The sequence below is a fragment of the Periophthalmus magnuspinnatus genome, chromosome 10, assembly GCF_009829125.3.
Source record: "Periophthalmus magnuspinnatus isolate fPerMag1 chromosome 10, fPerMag1.2.pri, whole genome shotgun sequence".
Classification (NCBI taxonomy): Eukaryota; Metazoa; Chordata; class Actinopteri; order Gobiiformes; family Gobiidae; genus Periophthalmus; species Periophthalmus magnuspinnatus.
Window position 1 is genome coordinate 3,581,580 of NC_047135.1, and position 12,405 is coordinate 3,593,984.

The 12,405-nt window shown below is 38.8% G+C and overlaps 4 protein-coding genes across 4 annotated transcripts; 3 read left to right on the forward strand and 1 right to left on the reverse strand.

The window, feature by feature from the left end:
* Nucleotides 1-81: 81 nt before the first annotated feature.
* On the forward strand, nucleotides 82-2,858 carry rpl26 (ribosomal protein L26). Its single transcript, XM_033974198.2, has 4 exons — nucleotides 82-154; nucleotides 690-861; nucleotides 972-1,112; nucleotides 2,703-2,858. The coding sequence occupies exons 2-4, from the start codon at nucleotides 694-696 to the stop codon at nucleotides 2,829-2,831; spliced, it is 438 nt and encodes a 145-aa protein (XP_033830089.1). The 5' UTR covers nucleotides 82-154; nucleotides 690-693; the 3' UTR covers nucleotides 2,832-2,858.
* A 690-nt stretch (nucleotides 2,859-3,548) lies between these two features.
* atp6v0e1 (ATPase H+ transporting V0 subunit e1) lies at nucleotides 3,549-5,567 on the forward strand. The gene is made up of 4 exons (XM_033974199.2): nucleotides 3,549-3,759; nucleotides 4,072-4,119; nucleotides 5,120-5,222; nucleotides 5,294-5,567. Exons 1-3 carry the CDS (start codon nucleotides 3,656-3,658, stop codon nucleotides 5,211-5,213), a joined length of 246 nt encoding a protein of 81 aa, XP_033830090.1. The 5' UTR covers nucleotides 3,549-3,655; the 3' UTR covers nucleotides 5,214-5,222; nucleotides 5,294-5,567.
* Nucleotides 5,568-5,731: 164 nt separating this feature from the next.
* On the forward strand, nucleotides 5,732-8,747 carry LOC117377952 (vesicle transport protein SEC20-like). The gene is made up of 6 exons (XM_033974483.2): nucleotides 5,732-5,843; nucleotides 6,430-6,522; nucleotides 7,055-7,146; nucleotides 7,237-7,341; nucleotides 7,468-7,586; nucleotides 7,708-8,747. The coding sequence occupies exons 1-6, from the start codon at nucleotides 5,763-5,765 to the stop codon at nucleotides 7,902-7,904; spliced, it is 687 nt and encodes a 228-aa protein (XP_033830374.1). The 5' UTR covers nucleotides 5,732-5,762; the 3' UTR covers nucleotides 7,905-8,747.
* Nucleotides 8,748-9,538: 791 nt separating this feature from the next.
* On the reverse strand, nucleotides 9,539-11,697 carry nkx2.5 (NK2 homeobox 5). Its single transcript, XM_033974278.2, has 2 exons — nucleotides 11,292-11,697; nucleotides 9,539-10,444 (listed from the first exon to the last, which is right to left on the reverse strand). Exons 1-2 carry the CDS (start codon nucleotides 11,626-11,628, stop codon nucleotides 9,870-9,872), a joined length of 912 nt encoding a protein of 303 aa, XP_033830169.1. The 5' UTR covers nucleotides 11,629-11,697; the 3' UTR covers nucleotides 9,539-9,869.
* Nucleotides 11,698-12,405: the final 708 nt, after the last annotated feature.

Genomic DNA, 12,405 nt, shown 5'->3' on the forward strand with positions numbered 1-12,405 from the left:
AACGATTACAGTAAACATGTTTGATTGGAGAAAAAAGTAATCTTATCTAGTAGTCTGATTTACATTGAATTCTCGCGAGATTTGAGAGCTCTAATCGCGGCGGAAGTGCTCGTTCAGTCTCTTTTCCGCCGGCCATAGAGGAGCAATCGGCAGGGTAAGAAATGTCGGCAGAGAATTTGAGACATAATCGTTATCCATCCTTTACATGTGACAAAGTCAGGTTCATCTAAAAGCACAAATACATTCTAAACATTATGACAGCTTAATTAAACACAACATTGTAATATATTTCTTGGTAGATGACTCAAAAACACTCACTGTTCTGTGGTAGCCTCGTAGCTTCTCCTGGAGCCGCATGTCAAAATGTGTGTGGCGCTTTTTCTCTTGTTTATGGGCCGAATATAAAGCACTTTTATAGGCAAGCTGCTGTTTTCATAAGTCTCTGTTATTCCGTTTAATGTTGTTGTGATCAAAGTCTTTAATGGCCCTCTCTGTTGTGCTAGTATGTTAGCATTAGCTTGCTAGCACCTCACTCCTGTCATTACCTGGTGTTTGTCACGTTTGTTTCCTTTCACAGCTTTGATATGTAATCTGTAAGCCCCCCAGGTTTTAAAACGATGCATTGGTGTTATGTGGATGCTGCTGCTAAAGTAATTGACTAGTTTGTGTTTTGCTTTTTTGTTTTGTAGCATCATGAAGCTCAACCCGTTTGTAACGTCCTCCCGCCGCAAGAACCGCAAGAGGCACTTCAATGCCCCCTCACACATCAGGAGGAAGATTATGTCCTCCCCTCTGTCCAAGGAGCTCCGTCAGAAGTACAATGTGAGGTCCATGCCCATCCGCAAAGACGACGAAGTCCAGGTAATACAGCAGCATCTGAACTAATGTGTACTTTTGCCAAGTGTTCAAATGCTTCTTCTGTGGAGTTTAACTGCAGCTCACTGTTCAAATGTTTGGTTTCCTGTTTACAGGTTGTCCGTGGACACTACAAAGGCCAGCAGATTGGCAAAGTTGTACAGGTCTACAGGAAAAAGTATGTCATCTACATTGAGCGTGTCCAGAGAGAGAAGGCCAATGGTACCACAGTACATGTCGGCATTCACCCCAGCAAGGTGAGGATTATGGATTGTCTCGAGTGAAAATTGTTTTTGTTGCTTTTGACAGTCACAGGTTTTGCAGTGCTGGTTGTTACAAAGGATACTACCACTACACTACATTACAAAGTGGTAGTGCAGTGCTAGTATGCTTTTTCATGTATAGTGTGTAATGAATTGGATTACATTATTTTAGTGACCAAACTCAAGTTTAGATATACGATTTGTGAATTTGCATTGCTATTTTAAGGTGGAGATTCTCTCATGTTTAAGTTAAAATATTCCCACGTGTTACGGTGCAATTGACTCATTAAAGGAAGACCTTCAACTTGCTGCGTGGAGTGATGGACATTGACTGTAAAAAGCACAAGAGCCACAAAAGCTGTGGACAAGTTTGTGGTCCCACTATCTGTTCAGTGTTTAAGCTGTTAAAACATTTACACAATATTATAATGAATAGTAAATTTGTCAGCATTTTAAAATTGCAACCTAAATTTGTCAATACCAACTAAAAAAATCACCCAGCTTTAATTAGTATCAGATAATTTGGTCTTCAGCACTAGCAAAAATTAACTAATGCAGATTGAGTATCTGATAGTGGTGCGGACGCTTGTTTTATACAACTGACAAATACATTTTACGTTACAATTGTTCAGTGGTTTAACTATAAAGATGAGCGCTGAATTCTGTAGGTTTTCAGTGGTAGTGCATCTTTGGTTTGGCTGTAGATTGTTAGATATTTTTGAACTCTGGTGATATGACTTATTAATTAGACACCAGTAGTGTTTTATAGAGATGAGACAAGACCTTGTGCCACAAAATCTTGAGAGATGTGCTTAGATTTGAATTGGACAAAGCTCTAGCGAATGACATTGTATAGCTAAAAGCAGTACTACAGTATTAAAGTAAATATAAAACTTGTCAACTGAACTGCAAATTTTTTTAATGGTAAATTGTCAAACTCATCTTATTCTCTTTAGCATTTTATGTCATTTTTGTATTGCCCAAAATCATAACAGTTGTGAGGAGCCATTGCAGAGCTTAACAAAATTGTTGGTTGAACAGTAGCTGGTCAGTTTTTCTTTCATTCAGAAGATTGTTTTGTCTGCACTGAGACTTGACAAAATGCTGTTGCAGTTCAGAATGACCTTTCTGTGTATTGATTTGGGCAGCAATGGCCTTAAACTAAAACTATTTACAGATTTGTTGCACATCTACATGGTCTAATTGTGTTGCTGCTTTTTTGAATCTTCATATAGGCAGTCATAATGGGGAGGGTTGTAATGGGTATTGTATTTGAGGTCTGAAGTCAAAGGACCATTTCATTTGGCGTAGCATTGGATTTTTTATGTTCTGTGATTTATGCACTGCTGCACCAGCCAGGAAGCAATATAAAACATACTTGAGCAAAATGTAAACATCGCTGTAAAGGTTTAACGACTTGTGGGAAAGCAGGAAACGTAAACAACTCTACAGCCCAGAATTAAGCAGAGTTTTTTCATTTAATGTGTTCACTTGGTTTAATGTCTATCAAAGTCGACTTGCACATGTTGTTCACACACTGTAATTATAAAAAACCTCATGTTTTAAACTGTTTTTGGTCCTCAGGTGGTGATAACCAGGCTAAAACTTGACAAGGACCGCAAGAAGATCCTGGAGCGCAAGGCCAAGTCTCGCGCTGATGGAAAGGAGAAGGGCAAATACAAGGAGGAGACCATTGAGAAGATGCAGGAGTGAACACGTTTTCAATAAATTGTATAAATTTACTTTGTGGCTGCTTGCGTTTTAATTTTTTTTATATGAAGACTGGGTCGATTATCTTAAATACTGTTTCGTACACTGGACTGTGGATGAATGACTGTCCTGTAGGAGTATTTCAGCTTGACCAGTTTTAATATGGGTAAATTACTGTGCAGACTACTTATTTGCATTTACATTACAATACATTTACATTACATTTTGAAGGCCATTTTCAAAGTGAACAAAATTAAATAGCAGATTCAAAATGTCATAGACTTGGTCTCTTAAATTGACCAGTTAGATTCTATTAACTATAATCAAGTTCAAAATGACCATTCTAGATAACCCAGCCTATATGGGCTATAGTGTAAATAGTGTAACTGTTCAAAATGAAGATACACTCTAGATGTCAGAGTTTTTCAATTTACATTTTTGCCAATCTACAGTCCCATTTTAAGAAATAGGGTTGTGCAGTTTTACATAATGGCCAGCAGGTGTCGACATTACACCATAGACTGCATGCATTCACCTTTTTTTTTTTTTTTTTGCCATTTTCCACCCTTTAAGGTTAGTTTACATTGCGTTACAAGTTTTGATAAGTTGATCTGTACCTTTAATTTGCCTCTTAGAAGTAGATAAGAGGAACTTTTAAGTTTTTTTTACTCCATTTTCCACGGAGTAAAGGACCCGCCTCACTTCCTCTGCGCTCGTGCCTGGTCATGTGACGCGTTCTGCCTTTCGTCGTGTAGCAACAGTGAGTGCAGAAGTTGTCTTTAAAGTTTGATAACTGCAGACAAAGCTACTTTTTCTCGAATCTAAACATGGCGGATTTAGGTTTTGTCATTTCTATGTCTGTGATGACTCTGTTTTGGGGGATTGTCGGCGGAGTTGTGCCTTGGTTCATCCCTAAAGGACCAAACAAAGGGTGAGTTTGTTAGCTTTCACTAGCTTCTAAATGCTAAGCTAATAAAGTTGCTGTTTGGTTGTTTTGTGTTGTTTTGTAAGCCATTCACTTCTGTATGAACTTAGAACTGAACACAATTGAAACTCATACATTGATTTTAAATTTAAAAGTGAATTTTGGTGTGAAAAATGTGGAAAAAATGCTGAAGAAATACTTGTAGTGGCAACCCAAAATATCCCTTCTGTCTGTTCCACATCCGGGCACTTTGTCACATGATTTGCTCTAGTTCTTATTTAATAATTCATTATAAATGTGTCTCTCTTTCTCCTACAGGGTTATTGCCACAATGCTGGTTCTAACTTCTGTCTGCTGCTATTTGTTGTAAGTATAAGTTTTATTTTTGAATTGTTAAAATGAAATAAATTGTGTCAGTTGTGTTTCTTTTGAATGTGCATTTCAGTAAACATCTTTTTCAATTATTTACAACTCTCTTACCTGCAAATGAGTGAGTTGTGTCATGTTTCTTGTTAAACAGACAGAAGGAGGCATTGGAGATGACAAAAAATGGTTATAGCTCACTGGGCAAAGATTATTATTAAAATAACACTATTATTATCTATTTTAATTAATATTAATGTCAATGTACAGAATTTTATAAGGCCATAGTATAATCTGGTAGGAATGGGATGATAAACAGTATATAATATAGTTTATCATGATAAAAAGAGTTGACAATAATCGTTCATGGCACTTTTTATGTAATCGTGATAATTGCCATTGTGTCACCAGAATGTGCAGAAAAAAACAACTTCTCCTTGATGATCTCCTCTAGATCACTTTTGTTTTCACTTATATCTAGATATCGAGAACATTTTTAAATGGTCAGCAACAATAATTAACGTCATATATTCGTTAATCGCAATTACTTTGTCCCTGATAATCGTGACACCAAATTTCAGTATTGCCCAATGACTATTATCTGGTGACTTGGTTCATTGATTTCAACTATGGTTCATTGTTTAATAAAGTGTATTTTTATGCCTCATTCTAACAGTTAAGAAGCACACGACTTGTTCTTTTCAAACGTGTTTATTACCAAAATGACGGCTCTCAAAATGAGCTGCTGTTAATCTACAGCTCACACTAACTCTTAATAAAACCCGGACCTCTGTCTTTAGTCCCGCTTCTCTCAAACCCATGACATGACAACAACTAATTTTAGCTTTTTTGAACACAGAACACACACTCATAAAACATCCCCAGCGCCCCCTCCCGACACAACAGGAGCGCGTACTAATGCAATTACAGAGCTATTACAGTATTTTATCTAAAGTGTTCATGTTTTCAGTTCTTAATATATTCTGTGTGTTGTTTTTTGCAGCTGGCTGATTGCGATTCTGGCTCAGCTAAATCCACTCTTTGGACCTGCCCTGCGCACTGATGTTATCATGTTTCTTAGTTATCGTTGGCCGTAGAACATAGAGGTGTGTAACATCATAACCACATACATTGCTCAGATGCCTTCTCTTTTAAACATTTTTGTAATCTCCAACAGGATAGAAAGACTTGGTACTGGCAGAAACCATTTTATCATTCCAAGAGTTCAGCCTTAAATTTGGATTTACTTCTTGTGCCTTAAATCGAGTTTATATCCAGAAAACTGAGGCCTTGTGTCACCAATTGTGCTTTACATTTGTGCACCGCAATCGACACTTTGGAGGAAGACACTGTTGTACATGTATGTGTATGTTGTTATATATTGTATGCTGTTGTTAATATAATTTAAAAGTTGTGACCTGTTGGTGTAATGTGCTGTATGTGACCCATTCAAATATGTATCTGATAGAATGAAGTTATTGTGGTTTGTTTGTAAATTAATAAACACATAAAAACACGTTTGTATTTTGATGTTTATTTATATAAACAGATTCGGGTTTAATTATGTATTTAGTACAATTTAAAAGTTTGAGTTTTTCTGCCTTCGCCCTCTCGCTTGCCGTAGTTGTCTTGTCTACGTTGGCAACATGGCGGCGTCAGATGTGCACGTCCGAATATGTGAACAAGAAATACTCAAATATGACCTGGAAATCAAGGCTCTTGTGCAGGTGCGGTTTGTTTTCAGAGGAGATTAAAGAATACTTTTTCATAATGCGATGTTAGTACGAACTGTCATGGAGAAATATGTTGTTTTTATTAGAGAATGCGTGTGTGCTAAAGCGCTATGCTAACCCCAGGCTCAAAGAAACACACCACCATGATGAGCTTTGACACTTCTGTTACTGTGCTACAATAAAACTGTAGTGTGTTTGTTATTTTATAAAAGGGAACATGTTTAATTACTTTATATTATGTGTTCTTGTAGTAGTAAATAGTGCATTTCCATTATGTTTTATGTTATATGATGCATCTTACAAACATATGGTAATTAAATCTGAATCTTCCTGAAGATGTGAGACAGGCCTCTACTTTGATAATGTTTAAATCCAGGGTCAAAACAGTTCTTTTTAGCTGTGCGTATAACTGAAAGGGTTTTATTCTGCACTTTTCTCCTTTAATTAATTAATTTATGATGATTATTTATGTTTTGATTTGTTGTATTGGGATTTTAATGTCTTTCTTAATCTGTAAAACACTTTGAATTACCTTGTGTACCAATTGTGCTATAAAAATAAACTTCCCTTGCCTTTTTAGGACATTACTGGCTGTAATGGACCCCACAGCAGACTGACAGAACTTAATACAGATGTCAAAAAGAGTTTCCACAATCTCAGGTTACGCATTCAGGTAATAAATCTGTAATTGGTCAATGAAATGCTTCCAGTAGTACAGGCCAAGTGCGCTATGACAGCCAGTTTTAGAAGTAACTTAATACATGTACCGGGAATACTTATTCTAAATACTGATTTTGAGTAGCTGTATTCTAGGACAGTTACTTTTTCAGTTGGTGATATTCAGAGTACAGTTATATTCTATCAAAGGAATACATGGCAGTAGTTGATCACACAATTCAGGCTTCAAACTGCGCAAAATCAGTGAGGAAAATAGAAAACAGCTCTTATGGTGAGTGGATGTGTGATTTTTACTTCTTTAATTAGTGATGGACGTGCAGGACAAACAGTAAAACAAACATTTAAGCTGTTTTTAATTCTATGTTGCATTTTTACACTATAATTTAAATGTGCTTCGATATAAAAGTATTCAGAATGCAGTACTCTGATTGAACCATGTGTCAGAATACATTACAAAACACATTTTAATGCAGTATTCAGTATTCTGTAACTAAATTTCAAAGTATTCTTCCCGTCACTGTGGACAGGACCTTGAGCAGATCGCAATGGAGCAGGATAAAGAGTCGGACAAACAGGCCATGCTGGCTCAGGTCGAGTGCCACAGAAAACAGATGCTGAGGTGAGAACGTGATTATCCTGTCAACATGTTCCTCTGCTGCGGTGTCAACTTCACAATTTATAGTTTTCTGATCTGCTTGTGTCACTGCAGTAACCAGACAGCTTGGAGGAAAGCCAACCTCGCCAGCAAACTGTCTATTGACAATATGGAAAAGCAGTCTCTACTTAACGGGGGAGATAGTGCTGTGAGGCAGAGGTGAGTCGACAGCTGGTCCTGGGTGATATCATTGTGAGCTGTTGGGAAGCTTGACATGTCTAAATAAAAAAAAAACATCATTCCTTACTTTTGACCTCATTTCTTTGTAAATTTTTTTTACGTTAGGAAATTGACCAAAGAAGGCCTGGCCCAGACGACGAGCAGCATCACAGAAAATCTCACGAGTATAAGCCGCATGATGGCACAGCAAGTTCAACAAAGTGAAGAGACCGTGACGACTTTAGGTTAGTTAATGTGAAAATAAGTAGTTCATCACATTGTGGCAAATCTGTGCCTTTAAAAATGTAAAAATGTTGTTGGTTTGGATGTATTAATAAATATTTGTGTTTTGATATTTGTCCAAAGCAACGTCTTCAAAGACAGTCCAGGAGACGAATGAGGAGTTTAAGACCATGACCGGGACCATTCAGTTGGGCAGGAAACTCATCACGAAGTACAACCGCCGAGAGCTCACTGACAAATTGCTCATTTTTTTGGCTCTGGCCCTTTTTCTGGCTACAGTGCTCTACATCCTCAAGAAGCGGCTGTTCCCTTTCATTTAGAGCAGGTACTCACAGGAGACACACGTCTGTTCTGAGCGACTGAACACTGGTGACATAATGTACATTTATTTAATCTGCTGAATTTATTCAAACATTTTAATCATTGATAATCTAAAATTTGAGAATGCTGTGACTGATTGCCTCCTGTTATAGTGATGCTGAGCATTACAGAATGATATCATTTGATGTAATAGAAGTCGGACCACTAATTTTAATATTTTGTTGAAAATGTAGATCATTTATTTATTGAATATGTTTAAAACTGTATTATACAGCAGTCGTTCATTTGCTAATTATATTATGACAAGACCATATCAGCCTTTACACAAACTAATGTATTTTATGAAGGAAACTCATGGTATTGAATTTTTTTTCTTAAGTATTTTTTTTAAGTATTTGAAAAAATATATTTACTTCACCAGTATGTGCCCATGGAGAGCCATTGTTTTGCTGAACAAACAGGGCAGTTTGCCTCATTGGTTTGGTCTCCACTCTGCTGCAGAAAAACTTATAAAAGCAGTGGCCCTGGTCGCCCTGGCACAGATAGAGCCACATGCATCCCTGTCTTTCTTCAGATAAGACCCGGAAAAGCAGATTATTCCAACCGGCTTCCCGCCTCCTGCTCCGTGGCAGTGAGAGGATATTTTTAGTTTGTATGGCTTTGTTATCTGGCGTTGCCTTTTCAACACCTCAGAGGAGAGGGTGGCCAGAGGAGCTACATGACCTTGCTCTTCACATGACAATTGCCTGGTATTGCCATTATTTGAAAATATCCATTATTAAACCCAGGTTTGTGCTGTATTTATCTTCAATAAAAATGAGATTTTGTGGCACAATCTCTGAGTATGTCCGGAGTATATTTTTGTTTGGGATTTTTGTGCATTGCGTGAGTCGAGCACAAGTGTCAGTGGAGAGATGCCTAAGAATCTCTTACTCATATAAAGTGGAGGCGGTTGGACAGAGCTCGTTTGTATAACTGTGCACTTAAACTCGGCCTCTGCCTCTTGGACGAACAAATTGCACTATTCTTTCATTTGACACAGTGGAAGTGTTTGGTTTGAATTCTGTCCGGACGAGGAGATTGAAATCCTGTTGCAAAACTGGACCGTAATTATAGGTTTTGTTTTAAATGCTGTTGATTCTGATTAGTATGTTTTAGTATTTTAAAAATGTTCTTAAATTTAAACAAAATTATGTTTTAAAAAATCTAAAAGTTTAACCTTTTTTTTCTTACACAAAACAATGACTTAAAATAAATTTCAGTATAATTATTATAATTAATTGCATAACCAGATGTATTTTCCATTGTCATAAACCTAAAACTTTGGCACAGGTCAAGGTCACGGCCTGAGTGCTGGTCTTGGGCTCTAAACTCCGAGTTCTCGACAGGAGGTCGTAAAAACATGTAAACTTTGAACAACCTTTCCCCCTGTTTAAGCAGAAGAGGGACGTTTCTTAATGACCACTTCAGCATCTACCAAACACACGACTTTTTACAGATGGCACAGACAAGTGCTCAGAGTGTTAAAACATTTACTGCACTAAATACTCTAATACCTTTTTTAATTAGGCTGGTGTTAATATATTCTTATAAATTGTTAGGAGACATTTTTTTGTTTCTTTTTACGGCTCATGAAACAGTGAGAGTTGTGCTCAGGACACTGCAGATGAAACCAGGGCCATGTTTGTTTCAGAAGTGCATTTTATGTTTATTTTTCTGTTGGACAAACTGACCCAAAATGCAGTAAACTTTGGACAATCACTTAAAGTTGGACTCAAGTCTTGCTCAATATATTCTCCAAGCTAAAATACCTTATTCAACGCTATATTTGTCAGTGCCACAAACCAGTAAAACGTGAAAGCAAAACACAAGGCCGGTTCATTAAATAAGTCGAGTAAAACTGAACAAAGCCTCGCGTGGACACTTCTCCAAACACATGCAGTCCTCGGTCCCGGCGCGCTCCTTCACCACGTCCTGATGCCGTGCAGAGAGGACACTCCGCCGGAGGAGAAGCTCTGAACCGGAGCCAGCTCTCCAAAGTTCATGTAGCTGCTGCTGGACGCGCCCTGCACAGTCTGCGCGCTGGATGCTGGGTAATTACAGGTGTAGTTCGTGTTGCACCCGGGGCTCGTGTAATTGGTGAAAGTGGGGTAGTTGTTGTAGGGAAAGTAGGACGCGTTATAGGCCGCAGAGTCCGCAGCGAGGCACGGCTTCCCGTCCCGCACCAGCACCGGGACAGAGACTCTCCGGGGCGGCGGCAGAGACACCAGCTCCAGGCTCTGGTCCTGCCGCTGCCGTTTACATTTGTACCGCCGGTTCTGGAACCAGATCTTGACCTGTGTCGGGGTGAGTTTGAGCACTCCCGCCAGGTGGTCCCTCTCTGGGGCGGACAGGTAGCGCTGCTGCCGGAAGCGCCGCTCCAGCTCGTGCACCTGCGCCTGAGAGAAGAGCACGCGCGGCTTTCTGCGCCTCCGAGGTTTGAGGGGCCGCTCCTGATCCTCTGACTTTAGGACGTCCGAGGAATCAGCCCCGAAGTCCTCTGTGGAGCCCAAATAACAGAATGAGAAGAATTGTTTAATAACTCCCTGAACGCACGCGTTTGTGTCTGTGCGCATTAGTGACATTACGCGCGCATTACGCACGAGTTTACAGCAATTATTCTCTATAAGAATCATTTTAAAATGTCATAACTGTTTATCCCTGTTTTCACTTCACTATAACAAGGTTCATACATCTCAAATAAAAGTGCTTTCAAAACCAACATAAACATCCATAAAGACTCATCCATAAATATTTAAAATGCCTTAAACGAGTATTTTCAATTTATTCAAATGACTTTTTACATGTTTCATTAATATGTATTATAATCGAAACATAATTTTAATATATTGTAAAAGACCTTAAAATTAAAATGTGTTTGAGTTTCAGTTTTTGGGAGGGTCACTTAGACTAAATATGTTTAAGACCCGGTGTCAGTGTTTACACCACAGACTGTTAAAGGTGTTCACCTGCAGCAGACTTTCAAATTTAACTTTTTTAAATTTCACTTTAATTCAATTATTATGAATATTACTGTTTTTCCTGTGGTGGGTCAGGGTTAAATAAACCAGAGGCCACAGGCCTGAGCCACTGATCCAGACACTGGAAAATACATTTATGAAGAGCAGATGTTCTGTGCGTGTTTAAAGCGGTGTGTTTGTCTACAGTAGAACAGTATTTTATTTTATTTTTTCATTTTTATTTATTTATTTATTTATTTATTTATTTTAACAATAAAAGTTGCATTGTGCTTTGGCTCTACTTGTAGTTTCTATGAAATGTTGTCATGAGTTTAAACTTTACGCACAGGTCAGGGCCTGTTGCGTAATGTTCATTTTATATCTGACCTTTAGTGATTTTCTCCTCATACGGGTCCGCGCTCAGGTCCTTCTCCAGGTCCATGTCCAGGACAGATTTCCCATAAAAGGCGGTGTTAAAGTTGAGCGCAGCTCCTCTGCAGACGTTTCCTTTGGCCTCGTTCAGATCTTCTCCAAAAAGCGCCATGTCCCGCAGAGCCTCGTGCTTCAGCTGGGCCTGCATCATGCACGAGGAGGAAGAGGACGAGGATGAAGAGGAAGATGCGGCGCACACGTCCAGTGGAGACGCCAGGACTCCGTGAGCCTGCTCCAGGTTTAAAATGTCCTTTACGGAGAAGGGGGTGGACGTGCTGGGACTGGGGAACATGGCTCATGGAGTCATTGAAGGAAACACGGAGTGAACGTCCCTCCTCTGGCTCCGGCTCGTGTTTATCCTCAAGTGTCTTTGGTCTGCGGCTCAGCTCAACTGTGCATTTTGAATGTCAACTTCGGCTCTAAACTTTGGCCTCCCCCCGGTGACGTAGACAGGAGGAGGGTGCGACTGGGACCCTCATGTTAGACAAGTGCCTCTGCCATTCAGCAGCATCAGGCCCCTGGGACTCATCTGAGCTCATGGTAAATGAAAAATCTATTTTTTTGCAAAACTAAATGTATTGAATAAATGTAATTAGTGTTTTTTATTATTTCATTACTTTATTTTACCACAAGGATTTTTCAAAACCTAAACGTGTTTCTCTCTATAATGTGAAGTGGATCAGATACAATATGTGCCAGAAAAAAGTCTTATGTCCACCTCTTCTGTTTGGAAATATTTACATACATACACACACACACACACACACACACACACACACACACACACACACACACACACACACATTTCACTTATATCTGACTTTTGTTCAGTATAAACACTGGGCTTTTCGCACTGATTTACTCTGAGTCTCTTTGTGTTTTTTCTGTTTGTTGTTCACATTCTGACTGTTCTGTCACAGACAGAGCTCAAGTCAAACTCTGTTCACTTTGTGTCGGTTTCCAGCCCAGATAAACAGAAATAGTTTTATCAGCACAGAACAGAGATGGACAAACAGCTAAACCAACTGTTTACATTTCTGTTTCGTGGCTAAATTTATAGGATAAATGT